General features: G+C 44.5%; 1 protein-coding gene and 1 non-coding gene across 3 annotated transcripts in view; both read right to left on the reverse strand.

Moving 5' to 3' along the window:
• Window positions 1–13,352, reverse strand: part of SPINT2 (serine peptidase inhibitor, Kunitz type 2) — a 28,480-nt gene extending 15,128 nt beyond the window's left edge. Inside the window, exon 1 of one of the 2 annotated variants that reach the window (XM_053667563.1) lies at window positions 12,850–13,352. In XM_053667563.1, the coding sequence (XP_053523538.1) occupies window positions 12,850–12,955 (106 nt within the window). In that variant the 5' untranslated portion in view covers window positions 12,956–13,352. The remainder of the gene's footprint in view (window positions 1–12,849) is intronic. The other variant, XM_053667562.1, reaches the window with a different exon arrangement.
• On the reverse strand, window positions 268–400 carry LOC119046745 (small nucleolar RNA SNORA51). The gene has a single exon (XR_005082035.2). It is a non-coding gene; the product is annotated as a small nucleolar RNA SNORA51 (small nucleolar RNA).
• Window positions 13,353–16,980: the final 3,628 nt, after the last annotated feature.

A 16,980-nucleotide genomic window follows, 5' to 3' on the forward strand; every position in this document is an offset into this window, starting at 1 on the left:
TTTTCATTGCTTTTAGAGAGAAAGGAAGGGGAAGAGAAAAACATCGACGTGAAGGAGAAGTATCTATTGATTGCTTCCTGTACCTACCTGGACCAGGGATTGACCTACAACCTAGGTATGTATGTGCCTCAACCAGGAATCAAACTCACGACCTTTCGGTTAATGGGAACATGCTCCAACCAACTGAGCCACACTGCTCAGGGCAAGACACTAAAATTTTATGTCCCATAATAAAAACACCCTGTTCAGATTTTCTTTTTTTTCTCCCCACATCCCCTCCATTCACAATACAGACCAGGCAAAGGGCCTGGGCTGAGGTGTATGTGGGGTGGGTTTACTCTGCCTCCTCTTTCTGTACAGGGAGTGTAAGAACACAGCCTGTGGTAAGCACCGGGAGGCCAGATTTTCTATCCCTACAGAACTCAATCTTACCTGTAGTCAGAAGCCATCACATAGACTGCTAGGGTTCACTCACCACACTTTTGTCCATGTCCACGAGTCCGTTTTCTTTTTGCTCCATCCCTCCACCCTCCTACGCGTTCCTAGTTGTCATCCTGCTCTCCATCTACAAGTCTGTCTCTAATTTGCTTGTTAGTTCACTTTTTTCATTAGATTCCACGTATGAGTGAAATCATATGGTATTTTTCTTTTTCTAACTGGCTTATTTTACTTAGCATAATGTTCTCCAGGTCCATCCATGCTGTCACAAAGGGTAAATCTTTTCTTTTTTTTTCAGCTGAGTAGTATTCCATCGTATAAATGCCCCATAGTTATTTTATTTACTCATTTACTGATGGACAGTTGGGCTGCTTCCATCTCTTGGCAACTGTAAATAATGCTGCAATGAACATAGGGGTGCTTATGTTCTCTTGAGTTAGTGTTTTGGGTTTCTTCGGATATATTCCCCGAAGTGGGATCACTGGGTCAAAAGGCAGATCCTTTTTTAATTTTTTGAGGTACCTCCATACTGTTTTCATAGTGGCTGCACCAATCTATATCCCCACCAAGAGTGCAAAAGGGTTCCCCTTTCTCCACATCCTCACCAGCACTTGTTTGTTGATTTACTGATGACAGCCATTCTGATGGGTGTGAGATGGTATCTCGTTGTGGTTTTAATGTGCATCTTTCTGATGATTAGTGACGTTGAGCCCATTTTTTAATTGGGGTTTTGTGTGTGTGTGTTGTTTTGTGAGTTCTTTATAAATTTTGGATATTATCCCCTTTTCAGATATACTGGTGAATGCGTTCTCTCATTCTGTGGGTTGTCTTTTTATTTTGCTGGTGATTTCGTTTGCTGTGCAAAATCTTTTTAGTTTGATGTGCTCCTATTTGTTTATTTTTTCTTGTTTCTCTTGCCTGGGGAGATATATCCTATAAAATATTACTATGAGCAATGTCCAAGATTTTACTGCCTCTGCTTTCTTCTAGGATTTTTATGGCTTGGGGGTCTAACATGTAAATCTTTGATCCATGTTCAATTTATTCTTATGTGTGGTATAAGAAGGTGGTCTAATTTCATTTTTCTGCATTTATCTGTCCAATTTTTCCAATACCTTTTATTGAATAAACTATCTTTAGCCCACTGTATATGCTTGCTTCTTCTGTCAAATATTAATTTGCTAGAAAGATTTGGGCTTATTATATGGGGTTCCTATTCTGTTCCATTGATCTATGTGCCTGTTTTTATGTTAGTACCATGCTGTTTTGATTAATATGACTTTATAGTATAGTCTCATATTAGGTAGTATGATTCCTCCAACTTTGTTCTTCTTTCTCAGGATCACTGTTGCTATGTGGGGCCTTTTGTAGTTCCATATAAATGGGTTCACATTTCTTATAATAGTACTGACCATGTATTACTCAGGTTTATCCTTTGCTATAATGGCTGTAGCAGCCCCTTTCATCATTAAAACAGCTATTCTCTTCCCACTGAAGCCACTTAGAATTCTAAGGGATAATGGTAAAAGAGAAATTATTTGATACAAAAACCCCTGGACATCCCTGGCTGATGTAGCTCAGTGGATTGAGTGCAGGCCTGTGAACCGAACAACTGCAGTTCAATTCCCAGTCAGGGCCCATGCCTGGGTTGCAGGCCAGTTCCCAGCAGGGGACACATGAGAGGCAACCATACATTGATGTTTCTCTCCCTCTCTCCTTCCCTTCCACTCTACAGATAAATAAATAAAATCTTAAAAAAATATTTCATTTATTTTTAGAGAGAGGGGAAAGGAAGGAGAAAGAGAGGGATAGAAACATCAATATGTGTGGTTGCTTCTCATGTGTCCCCCACTGGGGACCTGGCCTACAACCTGGGCATGTGCCCTAGACTGGAAATTGAACCGGCCACCCTCTGATTCTCAGGCCCGGGCTCAATCCACTGAGCTATGCCAGCCAGGGCAATAAAATCTTAAAAAAACAAAAACAAAAAAAAAACAAACCCCAAACAAAAGCTATGGATATTTGAAAATCATATTTTACATACAAAAACAAGACAAAGCACAGTTTACTCCTCAGTATCAAAAAGCAAAGAAAGTAATGAAGAGTCATGTAATTCAAGAGTTTCAAAGACCAGGGGCACATATTTCCACATCCACAAAGGGTTTGGTTTCCACAGACCTACATAACAGCTCAAAATTCACCACCAGAAACATCCTGTTTGGGCCAGTTAATAACTATGAGACATTCACAAAATGGAATACCCAGGGCTTGTGAAAAATAGGCAAATGTACATGTGCTGGTACAGAAAAATCTAAGCCGAAGACAGGGAAAAAGCAAAAGAATGGTTTCTATATTATAATTCCTTTTAATTTAGACACATATATGATTCTAACCCTTGAGGGGAAGGAATTAAAGGAAGGAGAGGGACTTTTATATATATAGGTTTTCTTTTTCATCTGTATCTTTTGATACAGTCTGAGTCAGCAGCAGCTTTATCTGAACAATGGATTATGATCCTGTTTGTTTGCTTGTATTTTTCAGTTAAAAAACGTAAGCCTTTGCTGTTGTGGCTCAGTTGGTTGGAGCTAGTCCTGTAACACAAGTTGGGGGTTTGACCCCCAGAGTCAGGGTGCATACAGGAGCCAACCAACCAGTGTTTCCCTCTCACATCAATGTTTCTCTCTCTCCCCTGCCCCCCCTTAAAAAAACAAAACAAAACAATGGGGCCCTGGCTGGTGTAGCACAGTGGATTGAGTGCGGGCCTGGGAACACGCGATCGCGGTTCGATTCCCAGTCAGGGCACATGTCTGGGTTGCAGGGCAGTTCCCTGCAGGCCAGTTCCCAGCAAAGGACGCATGAAAGGCAACCATACATTGATGTTTCTCTCCCTCTCTCCTTCCCTTCCCCTCTAAAGATAAATAAATAAAATCTTAAAAAAAAAATGGGGGAAAAAAAGGCCTCAGGGGAGGATTAAAAAAAACAATAAAGCACATGATTTTAAAACTGAATATACTAAATTCCCTGAACAGTACTAAGCCACAAGTGTTTGATGAATAACTACTGTATGTAAATAGGGGGCCACATAAGTTATTAAGATACTTTTCAAAATGAAAGGGGATATTGTTAATAGTTACCCTGGGACAGGGGAGAGTAATGGGAGGGAAATGGGGACAACTTAACTGAACAACAATAATAAATAAATAAATAAAATAGTCACTCTGAGACAAATGGTGACATGAACGGGAACCTTCCGGGCCATCCTACATACAAGGCACTGACTGGAGATGTGACCCTCACCCTCCAGGGGTTTAGAATTCAATTAGAGTCACAGAGTTCCCTTGGATCGAAAAAAGAAAAAAAATGTACCCCATAAGCTGAAATATCACAATCACACCCTAAATTCAAAGGGCTTATAAGCCATACAAGGTACAAAGGAGGCGACCAAAGGCTTTGGTATAGGGGAGCGACACAAGGAAGACATTTAGCAGAAGCCTGTGGGACAGACCAGACCCGCTAGGAACTCCAGTTCCTACCTGCAGGGACAGCTGCCTCTCACCAGCCGAAGTTACCTGCGGGCATTTTCTTAGCCTCCTTGCATTTCCTCATTCATAACGTTGGAACAACACTACATGCAGCAAAAATGTATAAGCCTCTTAACAAAGCTGGAAAATGCAGAAACCCCACATTCCTTTAAAAAAATAGATTTAATTTATTTGTAGAGAGAGGGGAAGGAGGGAGAAAGAGAGGGAGAGAAACATCAATGTGTGGTTGCCTCTCACACACCCTGCACTGGGGACCTGGCCCACAACCCAGGCCTGTGCCTTGACTGGGAGTCGAACCAGTGACCCCTTGGTTTGCAGGCCAGTGCTCAATCCACTGAGCCACACCAGCCAGGGCAGACAACCTGGGATTTTTAAGTGGCATGTAGGAGGGAGGTGCAGTTTTGTGGGACTGAGCCCTTAACCAGTCGGGTCTGTGCTAATTCTGGGTAGTTACTATCAAAGTGGAGTAGGACACTCCATCAGTGTCCACTGAGAACTCGAGAATTACTTGATATGGAAAAACCTACACATCTGGTGTCAACAGTATTCTGCAGTAAACAGGAGAGTTTCACTTTAAAATCTTTTTAAGGTTAGGGAAAAAGGCTAAGAATGTTAGCAAGAGAACAACCTTGAGGACACTATAAATAAAACTCAGCCCAAGTTGATGTGAAATCACACTCGCCCTGTGTGTGATTTATATCTGTTCTAGACCTAGTTTAGTACACAAAAGTGTTTTTTGGCAAGTTTCTTAGCGAAAGTCCCCTTTTGTGACCTCCAGACTATGTTTCCTGCTGAGGAATGCACCATTAATCTTGAGGCTAATCTTGACAATGGCCTGTCTGGGAAAGGGCATTTGCTCACTGCAACTTGAATTCACTAGGGTGAGGAGACTCAGTTGGCTTTCCCTCCACAGGCCCCACTGAGCTAAATTCCATAGGCCCGCTCAGATATCTTTCTTAAAAACAATTCAGCCCTGGCTGGTGTAGCTCAGTGGATTGAGTGCGGGCCTGCGAACCAGACAATCGTGGTTTGATTCCCAGTCAGGGCACATGCCTGGGTTGCAGATCAGTTCCCTGAAGGCCAGTTCCCAGCAGGGGATGCATGAAAGGCAACTATACATTGATGTTTCTCTCCCCCTCCCCTTCCCTTCCCCTCTAAAGATAAATAAATAAAATATTTTAAAAAAATTCAAAAGGGAGGGTTCTCTGTGATATAGAGGCCAATAACATAAGACTTATGAAGATTATAATAGTTTTTGATCCATTAGAAGCGCTTAAGACATTTGGTATAAAGCTTTGAATAAATATTAGATACCATACTTTTTTAATATTCTACTTTGATGAAGACCAGACTAACCTAGGGACAGTGGGAATGAAATAAAGAGAAGGGTGACACACATCACTGGGAAGTCCAACTGAATGTGGTGACTGACAGGATAGAGGGAATGTGGAAAACCAAAAGTACAACCTCAGGTCAAAGAATTGATTAAACCAACTCAATCACTCCTCCCTTGGCTTTTCTACTGTGTGACCATTTGCCACGCCTAAAACTACAAAATTCCTTCTCTTCACCTAAGGTAAGACAATGGAAAACCACCACATAGATCCAAGTCCTGCAGCACTAGATTATCATGAGATTAAGAGTTCAGGGACAGTCCTGGCTGATATAGTTCAGTGGATTGAGTGCTGGCCTGTGAACCAAAGGGCTGTCAGTTCAATTCCTCATCAGGGCACATGCCTTGGGTTGTGGGCCAGGTCCCTAGTTGGGGGCATGTGAGAGACAACCACACACTTGATATTTCTCTCCCTCTTCCTCCCTCCCTTCCCCTCTGACTAAAAATCAATCAATCAATCAATCAATCTCTTAAAAAAAAAAAAAAAGAGTTCAAGGGCAGAAAGACCACAGTCAGTACTGGAGAAAATTAAAAAATACACCACAGTTACCCATTTGCACTGCAAATACCTTTACTCCAAGGACTGAGAGACTCAGTGTGTGAGTGAAGAGGTACCGAACACCAGGGAGGTAAGCAAGCTGTTTAATTCTACCATGCCAAATTCCAAAGTTGATATTTATTTTATAATCAGCCTTATTTCAAAATGATTCCCCCTATTTTGGATAGGTTCTACATACTTTAGTGCTTCTGTTTACAGTATGGAAAACTACTAACTACCCATCTCCTCTAGGTTCAGGTTTCTGGAAGGTGTCATTATTAAGGTAGGTAATTCAGAAACTTCAAAATAACCCCTAGGGCCCTGGCCCGTGTGGCTCAGTGGATTGAGCACTGGCCTGTAAACCAAAATGTCACACTGGTCTGATACCTGGTCAGGGCACATGCCTGGGTTGCAGGCCAGGTCTCTGGCTAGGGGCATGGGACAGGCAATGTTTCTCTCCCTCTCTCTAAAAATAAATAAGTAAAATCTTAAAAAAAAAAAAGTCAGAAATGTAAAATAAACCTAGGTATTTACGAGGAAAGAACATTTAAAATGACAAAGCCAACTTAAATCATAAGGCTCAAAATCCTGTGTTTTAGATACAAAGTTTATATTTCATGAACTCTCAGCACAATGCAAACCAGCGCTCCTTCCCATGTCACTTCATAGCCATCACTTGAACAGGACTGACTATAAATTCTACCCTCACTCAAATCCATGGCTAGAAATGCAGTAGCCCATATGAACAACGGTGAAATAAGTAGTTTCAAAGTCTTTCATGGAACAGTCTTTAAATTCACCCGAGGGGTTCTTAACCTTTTTTGAATTATGGACCATTTTCAGATAACACCGAATGGACCATCTCCCCAGAGCAGTGTCTTTCAACCTGTTTTTTATGACCACCGCCCCCTCCCCACCATGGGAAACTTTAGACACGTTTTTCCTCATTACCCCAGGAAATTCCGATACCACAGACATACTGTGTAGTTATGTAGAGTGGCCCTCTGAAATGCCACAAACTAATCTAGTATCTCATATTTTTTTACCCCCCTCCCCCAAAGAACATGCCCTAGACTATAAATGACAGACCCTGGGACGCACATGGACAAAATACCACACACATGAATTTAGGAACTTCAGATTAAGGGGCTTTTCTAAAGCCCTGGGCCTAGGACCCTGCTGGTAAGGTCCATCTTAAATATCTCAAAAAGAACAACAAATTACCCTCATTTCTAAAGTGGCTTTCTGCTGATGAAAAAAAATGTACTTCGAGTAAACTTCAAAGTAATCAAACTACAAAGTTCCTGGGCCTCGCAGTCCTTCTGGTGACCAGGATCCTACACAGACATCATCCATAATCCATAAGCTAATGCTTCTGGGCTCATCTGTGAGTTTTGCATTAGTCATGTGACCAGTGGGCCACCCAGGCCTCCCGGGTTAACGAGTCGTTTTGGTGTGCCCTCTTCATAGTTCTCTTCCCCTCTCATGAATCACAGGCTACCTTATCCCTTATTTGGTCTCCCCTGTCACCCTCAGGACATGGCAAACAGAGGCTTGGCTGCCTGGCCCACTACCAAGAGACAGGCCTCAACAGGCAAATGCCTCTGGAAACAGGTAAAGTGAGAAATGGTGGGGCAGTGTGGGGTGAAAGAGAAGTTTACTTTCTCTGTCGCAGGCTGTGCTCTAAAATGCTGATCAGGGCAAAGGAATGTTTCTGGTTGGAAAGTATCTTTTGCCACTTTCTTCTTCCAGGGAAAGGTCCACTCTCTCTAAGTGGACCTAAAAGCAAGGCCCTGAATGTTCGTTGAGGACTGCTGGCATTTCAGCCTCAAAGGCCATGTTTTCAGTACTAAGCACACAAACCTCACCTTACTTTTCTTCCTAGTACTCACCCCCGGATCTAGAATTCATCGTTCATTTGTTTATTGTATTGTCTTCTTCTCATCACAATGTAAATGCCATGGATTGGGGGCTGTCTCTTTTCTTTGTTGCTCTATTTCCAGGGCCTAAAACTAAAGCTTGGTAGGTGCCCAATAAGTGTGTGTTGAATAAATATTTCAAACTGTCCTGGAACCAAACCTTCTTGCCTGCAAGCAGAACAAGAGCTTCTGGTATGGCGGACCAGAACCCCAGCTGATGACCAACACCAACTGCACTTTAGCTGGTATCTGTCACTGTCTTTGACCACCCAGTTCACAACTATCCATGGGAGTGAGGAGGAGAAAAATGTACTGAGCAATAACATGCTTATTGCAGATTTGCTAAAGTTGAAGTTCACCCTTTCAGTTAAAGTTCTGGGGACACTGTAATTAACCCAAGAGGTTGATGGAAATTGAAGGTTACCTCAAAGTGCAGTGGAAGCTCTCAAATGCCACAGTTGTCCTCAGCCTAAGTCCCAAGAACCATGAACCAAGTAACCACGAACCAAAGTTTTGATGCCCTGGGTTGAACATAAAGTTACTAGCAGTAGGAAGTACACCCAACTGACCACTCTCTAAAGGAATTTTTGAGGTTCTACTCTTAAGAGGAATACATTATCTCTCCTTGTACTGATCAAAATGACATATTTGGGGGCCCTTCAAGTACCAGTACTTATCACCTGGGAAAGAGAAAAATTATGCACTTCTGTGGCCACCTGATGAAGAGGGGTTTTTCCCTGCCCAATATCAATAACACACATATGTACACTTACTGTACAATTTACAAAAAGTTGTTTTATCCACCTCCATTTACAAAATGGAGCCTATTCTTAAGGTGGGATCAGAACTCAAATGGGGGCAGGTCAAGTGAATAAACAGACACTGAAGGAGAGGAGTGCCTGGCCTGTCCAGAAGGACTGATGGGTGCTTTGTGGGAACATAGGCCTGGTGGGGGCAGGCAAACCCAAAATGCTATTTTTTCCATTAAAAAAATTCCAAATCCTGGCCCTGGCTGGTGTAGCTCAGTGGATTGAGTGCAGGCCTGCGAACCGCCTGTGAGCCAAGGGACTGTGGTTCGATTCCCAGTCAGGGCACATGCCTGAGTTGCAGGCCAGTTTCCAGCGGGGGACACATGAGAGGCAACCATACACTGATATTTCTCTCCCTCTCTCCTTCTCTTACCCTCTAAAGATAAATGAATAAAATCTTTAAAGAATTTTTTTCAATTCCAAATCCTAAAAAGTGGGTAAGTCCCCTAAAGTCTATTTGAGGCCTCCACGGGAAAGGTCTATCCATAAACACAAGACGCTCCTCTCACCTGCTTATCACATCAGCCCTAGCCAGTTACCTCTCTCACATTCCCATCATCCTGTTTGGTCACCATCTCCCTTACCCCAACTCCTGTGGCCTCTCCTACTTGTGACCGACTGATCTTGAGCAAAATCTGTCATGTTTTCAATCACTTCCCTAAACAGTGTCACTTTCTAATCTCTAAGCAAACCCAGTCTACCCTGAGGATATGCCTTCCCTTGTGCCCTTCCAAGTGCCCCCAGGTGCTACTTCCAGACCATTTTCCCTCCATCCTCTCCCCAAGGCCCAGCTATGAATCTTGTCATCACAGCAGACTGTGCCCACCTTGTGCACCACCTTCTGACCCAGACCACCACGACTCACCTCGCCATGATTGTAGCTTCAGGCTCACTGGCACTCTCCTGCTCCCATCACCTTCACTGCTGATTTCCATACCCAGGAAGGTGATCCTTGAACTATGCTGGTCTCTTGGTTCCCAGACCTCCTTTCCTCCAGTGATCCTGTCCTCTCTGGACCTCCCTCCCATGGTCACACCCAGACCTTGTCTGAAAAACTACAGCCTCACCCTGGCTGGTGTGGCTCAATGGTCTGAGCACTGGCCTGCAAACCAAAGGGTCTGCAGTTGGATTCCCAGTCAGGGCACATGCCTGGGTTTTGGGCCAGGTCCCCAGTGCAGGGCACATGAGAGGTGCCCACACACTGATGTTTCTCTCCCTCTCCTTCTCCTCTCTCTAAAAATAAATAAAACAAATTATTAAAAAAAATAACTGCGGCCTCTTCAGAACCTCAGTTTCATGTACCTAACTCAGTGCCCATTATATCCTATCTTTCTAGTTTACTTCCTCCAAAACCTCAATTCAACAAACCAATTAGCACTGCGACCTTCCCATGACCCTGCAGCCCCCTCAAGTCTTCATACAGATGAAATCCCTCACACATGTTCACTACACACTTCCCCCTCTCCGCCCTACCCATCAGGCAGAATTCTACGCAGCTGCATGTGGCTGGAGGAACAACTGTGAAAATCAAAGCCATCAGGAGAGAAAAAAAAAATCAAAACTGTTAAAAGCTTTCAAACAAACAACTTCAGATAAGCGAGGGCATTAGTTGACCCAACCAGACAGGAGTACTTCTGAAAGGTCAGGGGGTCCAGCCAGCTGCAGCAGCCAGGAAGGCCACTGAGAACAGAGAAGGGCCCTGCAGCCAGACCGGGCTTTGTCCATTACTATTGTGTGACCTTAGATAAGACCTGTAACTTTATCACCACACCCGGCTATCGTAAGGATTAAATAACGCCCGTGAGCTCAGAGTAAGCAATCGATGTTAGCCCCAAAGTCAGTTTTGACAAAGTCCAGGCCAGGTAACTAGAAGGTACTGTACTTCCTTACAAAATTACTTCATCTACAAAAGTCAGGAAGGGCTGACAAATCCTGGTTTAGATGGCAAGAATAATGAGCAAAGAATAATCATTCCTGTTTCTTGGTCCTCTAAAGCTGAGATTCTCCTCACTGGCTCTTGACATTAATTAACTAATTTTTTCCTCTTTGCCTTGGGCATAGAGAAATGAAGTCTTCAGAAGGTACAGCAGGTACACACCCATTCCGCTTCCTCTTTTCACCCAATATGCTGGCCTATACCTATAAAGTCACCTGGCTCCTGCTTATCTCTCCCACTTCACACCCTCCTCCAAGTCTCCTTCCCCTGGTCCAGCCTCCTTGGCTGGCCCTCTGGGTCTTTTCCTTGAAAACCAAGTGTGTTCCAGCCTCGGGGTCTTTGTATTCCATTATTCCAGTCCAGATAATGATACCTGAGGTCTTCGAGTGGCTTCCACCTCCTCAATCTTTATTGTAGAACTCAGGTGTTGCCCTCCTCAGAGACCTCCCCTGACTACCCAGCCAGTGGCCCTCACCAGGCATATTTTCAAGTATGTACTACTGAGTGCTTTTTATACATTTCCATTATATTTTTCTGGAGAGCATTTCATTTCTCAAAGAGGATGCATGGCATATTTCTTCTCCGTGCCAGTATGGCCCTTTTTTACTGAGTCAAGCTGGATTGCAAACAAGGAAGAAACAAATCTGTTTCTCGTTCCTGTGGGTCTTACAAAGAGCCCTGCAGGCTAGCTTCTTTGTTCACAAGCCAGGCGCCCCACCAACTTGAGGTGGGGTGGGGGTGGAAGAGGGGCACAATTCTAGGAACACGGTCTTGCTGAAGGTCAAAAAAGACCAAGAGAAGGAGCAAGCTAAGAACACAGATATTTATATATTCAGGTCACAGAGCAAGTCATAGAGAAAGCATGGCAAGAGAAGCAAACTGCTTCAAAAAATATACTTGCCCTGGTTGGTGTAGCTCAGTGGGTTGAGCATGGGCCTGGGAAGCAAAGGGTCGCCGGTTCGATTCCCAGTCAGGGCACATGCCTGGGTTGCAGGCCAGTTCCCAGCAGGGGACACATGAGAGGCAACCACACATTGGTGCTTCTCTCCTACTCTTTCTCCTCCCTTCCCCTATCTCTATAAATAAATAAATAAAAATGTTTAAAAAATATGTGGAATCCGATTGGTGTACTTTTGGGGGGTTAAAAAGTGGAATTCGGAAGCTGTTCCCTGTTCACTACAGTGAATAAAGTTTTAGGTGATTATACTGGCGAAAAAGTGGCCCCATTATCTTGCATCACCCTGTTTGTGTACTTTGCCCCATTCATTTACTTCTTAGTAATTTAATATTGTGACTATTGTAATGAGTGCTCTGTTTAAATGTTCACTGTCTTGGCCTCTCCCCCCAGAATACAAGCTCTGTGAATGCTGGGACCTGGCCTGTCTGAGTCACAACCGTCATCACTTGTGCCAGCACTGTCGCGGACAGAGCAGGGACTCAATAACTGTTGCTGAGCAGTGAATTTTTTCGAGAATTATTTTCAAATCCCGGTTGCACTTGTCTCAAGCAGTTATGGTTCCAACAACACTTGTTCAAAAAGACCTTTCAAGCCAAACTTCCTTAGAACAAAGAGGTTTAAATCTGAATTTACGCTCCACAAACCTCTTAAGAACCAATCCAATGAATTCAAGCCCAGCTCCTCAAAGCCGATACTCTTTGTATAGCAAGGAGCCCCACTCTGGCACCTGGCAAAATTTCTCCCCCCCATGCTTTCGCTTTTTTTTCTCCTTCCTGTGACTGTCACTGAAAACCACCTTGCTTCTTGGAGGCGCTCTACTGCAGTTGAACCAGAAAGGTCTCTCGGGAGGCTGATGTCCAACAACTAACGAGGTGGGGGTGGGGCCTTCTTCCCTGAAGCAAAACTGCCATCAAGTCACCTAAGGCAATCCTCACCCTTTTAGGCCTAGTCTCCCAGGTCTTTCCTAAGCCAGGAAACTGTCTGCAGTCAGGAAGAGGCTGGTGGTCTTCGGGTCGGCCTCCCACCCCTTCCTGCCACTGGGAGGGGCCGTGCTACATAACTCCTTGCTCAATAAAATTTACCCCCCCTCTCATCCACAGGAAACTTTCTCAGCCCTGACTCCTCCGCCTGCCCTCACTCCCAAGAACTCCCAGTGTCCCAGGCTTGGCTCCACCACAACCCCTGAGCTGCACCAACTCTCCCCGCTCAAACCTTGCCCAGGGCCTCTGGGATCCCAAATTACTCCCCGCACTTAATGCCCCGCCTTCGGCCTCTCAGCCATCCACTCCTCTCTGGGGAACCGCCCGGACCCTCACCGTGGATGTCGGGTTCTCCATCCGCCGCCTCGGCGCCTATGAGGAGCAGCGACGCCAACAGAGCGAGGAGCGCTCGGCCCCGCCTCGGCCCACACAGCTGCGCCATGACGGGCTCCTCCCGGCCGCGCAGGTGAGGCCTCTAGCAGCCTGCTGTCGGGGTCTCGCGATCAGGTGCGGGAAGCCCCTTGCCGCGCACGCGCACTTGAGCGCCTCGCGTTCAGGTGCGGACGCGCGCAGAGGGGTCGCGCTAGGGTTCTGGCCGAAGTCGTCGGGAAGATCCTTTCTCGGACCTTTGGTGTGAGGACCCTGATTCCTATGCTCACAGTTCAGAACACTCCTCACTCCACTCTTTGCCTCCAGTAACACACAGCGACTCCCCACCGTTCAGAACCGCGCCAGACACCCGAATGCTCGGTGAAAGCTGGAGCCAATGGCGGCCACCGCCTTGAGGGAGCTGCTGAAGGTTGCCCCTCTGGTAGGGGGCGGAGCCCACCTGGCGAGGCGGGGCGCACTAAGCGCAGGCGCAGGAAGCAGGCACCTGCGAGGCCAAAGCTCCTCCCTGGAGCGCACCTGGGCCCGCCCCTGACGCTGGAGAAAGGGGTGGGGCTTGCATAGGTGAAACCCGGTTGAAGGGTAGGCGAAAGTCCTGTGAGCTAGGGGTTCCTTCTACCCTTTCCCGTGGGCTGATCGATGATGTTCTAGTACCTTCCCTCTTTAGCTTGGGCCTCCGGGTGGGAGCAAAGGGCGCAGAAACGCTCTCTTGGAAACCTGTGGGGGGGGGGGTTTGCCCACCTCACTTAAGCCTTTCTTTGAGGAAGAGGGATTTATTTTTTCCTAAATTCTGCGTTCACTAAGCGCCTATTCGGAACGTTGCTGGAAATTCCGCGTTGACCGTGTCAGACTAGTCAGTCTGAGTCACCAGACTGGAGCAGCCGAGAGAAGTGATGACTGATGAAGGAATCTTAGGGCAGAGCAATTAGAGATGTGATTAGGGATGTGACAGGGTGATGGATGATGGGAACCCAGACAAATTCCCCATTCAGTATGAAAAAAAGGGCTTTCCCCAGGATGTTATAGACTCATGAATGAACAACAGCCTCAGGCTCTTCATAAGAATTTGAGATGAAGACAAATTATTCACCAGACTCCGATAGGTGTCAGGGCAGTGAAGGGAAGCACAGGCGGAGTAGTGCGACACATGAAAGGAAGGAAGCACTTGTCCGAGCTTGGGGGTGGGAGGACCTTCCAGGAAAGGAACTGAATCCCAAAAGGAGGGTGGAGTGGGAGAAGCATAGGAGTAGAGGAAAATAGCAAAGGAGACCTATTGAGCTGGGAAATAGGGGAGGACCCATGAGGAGGTGGTTTTGAAAATAAACACTGACAGATACAAAGGGATAATGGACAAACATTGCAGGAATTGGGAACAGCAAAAAGGAAAAGTCCTAAGACAGGAAAGACAGCAGAGTGTTACAGGAGCCAGGCCCACCCCCACTATTTTTTAACCTCCCTCCTGACAAGAGCAGGTTTATAGTTATGAGTACAGGAAACAGTTTATTCTTGTACTGTTATTTATTAATTTTTGTATTATTTGTATTACAACTGTGAACCTACTTAAAAAAAAGATTTTATTCACTTATTTTCAGAGAGAGGAGAAGGAAGGAGAAAAGAGAGGGGGAGAAACTTCAATGTGAGAGAGAAACGTGATACCTCCAACCAGGGACCTAGCCCCAAACTCAGGCATGTGCCCTGACTGGGAATAGAACCAGCAGCCTTTCAGTTCACAGGCGAGCACTCCATCCACTGAGCCATACCAGTCAGGGCAATTGTAGACCTACTTTTGCCCATCCCTGGTATGAAGAGCCTTAACTGGAGAAAATGGTGTTTATCTTACATAATTCAAGTTTTATGCTAGGCATCCTCTTTAATCTTGCTGTGAGGCCCTGGGACTCTAGATCAAGAATCTATATGTAGGCCGAAGGTCTTTCCAGTACCTTCGAGCGCCCCACCCCTACCCTGGGCCACTAAGCCCAAGCTTGAACTGGAAGACTAAGACTGTAGTAAGAGGTGAGGCTGGAGAGGAGACACAGGCCCATTCATTCATTCATCTAACCATTCAGTGCATTCATTGAGTACCCACTATAAGCCAGGTACTCCAGCATTTGTAACAATGCTGGAGAAGATACAACAGTGAACAAAGCAAAATTCCTGCCCTATTAAAATGTTGGGAACAGTGACGGAACTAGTGGTGAGACTAATTTTTTACACTTCTTCCTCTGTACCAGAAAATTATTTTTAATAATAATCGTTTTATTTGTTTTTATCTTTTAAAATTAACATTCGAATGTAAATAAATTTCAGTTTTAGAGCTATTATTCAAATGCAATAGAATATGTCATGTATAAATGAAAATTTGCATTTACCAAATAAAAATATTACACCTTGAAGTTTGTACCCTAATCCACTGTTTTAAAATTTAAACACAAAAACTCCAAAAGAATATGTAGAATAGCAGAATATTTTCTTCATCTTTATGATCATAGTGCCATCACTTTAATTTGTAATCTATTATTTAAATGCAAGAATATGTAGAATCACAGAGATTGGAGACTCATACTGTGCCTGATACAAGCCCAACTGATTCCAAATTATTATGAACTTATTTTCCAAATAAACCATAAAGAGGAATCTTTATTTTTAAAAGATTTAATTTTTTTATTTTTAGAGAGAGGGGAAGGGGGTCGAGAAAGAAAAGGGAAGAAACACTGATCAGTTGCTTCTCGAAAGCACCCTGACCTGGGACCCAACCCCCAAGCCCAAGCACGTGCCCTGAGGGGGAATTGAACTGAGACTTTTGGCTTTGTGGGGTCACGCCCAACCAGCTGAGCCACAATGATCGGGAGTAAATCTTTAGATGTCAGAGGTTAACTCTGGCAGTTCTCTATACAGGCCATCCTTGGAGATACTGCAGGTTTGGTTCCAGACCATGGCAATAAAGCAAGTGTAAAAGGAAGTTGTAATCTTTTTGCTGGTGGAGGGTCTTACCTTCAGTTTGTAAAAAGCACAACATCCATAAGGTACAATAAAGCAAAGCGCAAAAAACAAACAAGAAGCCCCCAAGGTATGCCTGTATTAATTTCCCTATAGAACATTGTGGCAAAAAGATGTTGGGCAGCCCCGTTTCCGGCCCATGTAATCCTCTCCCCTCAAGTGTGGGCAGCACCTGGGGCTCGGTCCTAAGCAACAGAATATGGCAAAGGAAGTTCGTGGTCACGTCACACTATACAAAACCCCATGTGAGTGGACTGGAGGGCTCTCCTTGCTGGCTTTGAAAGAAATACCATATTCTGCTGTGTATAATGCACACTTTTTTGCCAGAAGTTTTGAGGGAAAAGTAAGGATGCACATTACACATGGGTAGTACTAATTCTGGATTTATTTAAATGTTTTTAACTCTTATTTATGCTTATGCATTAAAAGTGTAACTCTAGAAAGCAATAACAATATCCATGTGCAAAATAATACCTTGGAATAGGATCATTGGTTTTGTTCCTGAATATAAATAAATAAATAATTGAATTAAAAAGTTAAAATGAAAGATTTTTTCCTGAAAGTTTGGGCCGAAAACGTGGGTGTGCATTAGACATGGCAAAATATGGTAATCTCCCACATTGTGAGAGGACCTGTAGAGAAGGCTGCACAGCAAAGAACTGTACGTGGCCTCAAAGAGCCAAGAGGAACCCCCGTGGACAGCCAGTGGGAAAAGGAAGACCAAATCCAAGTGGTTAGAAGCAGATCTTTTCTCCATTCAAGTCCCTGATGAGAGACTGCAGCCCCAGCTGACACCTGGATTACAGACTGGTGATTCTGGAGCAGGGGGCCCAGCTCAATTGTGACTGAACTAATCCACAGAAACTATGGGATAATAAGTGTGTGTAGTCACTGATTGTGCAGCAACCGAAAATGAATATAAATACAATGTTTACTAAAGGATAGAGTAATGAAAATATGTCATTTGAAGCTTATCTATATATTGTTAAAACTCTATAGTAATTGTTTCATAAGTAGGCCAACAAAAGGTTTTTTTTCCTGGGGGTGGGACAATCATTTAGCACTGATATTGTATAGAATTGT

Source organism: Artibeus jamaicensis, unplaced genomic scaffold (assembly GCF_021234435.1).
Source record: "Artibeus jamaicensis isolate MK-2021 breed Jamaican fruit bat unplaced genomic scaffold, CSHL_Jam_final contig_47, whole genome shotgun sequence".
Classification (NCBI taxonomy): Eukaryota; Metazoa; Chordata; class Mammalia; order Chiroptera; family Phyllostomidae; genus Artibeus; species Artibeus jamaicensis.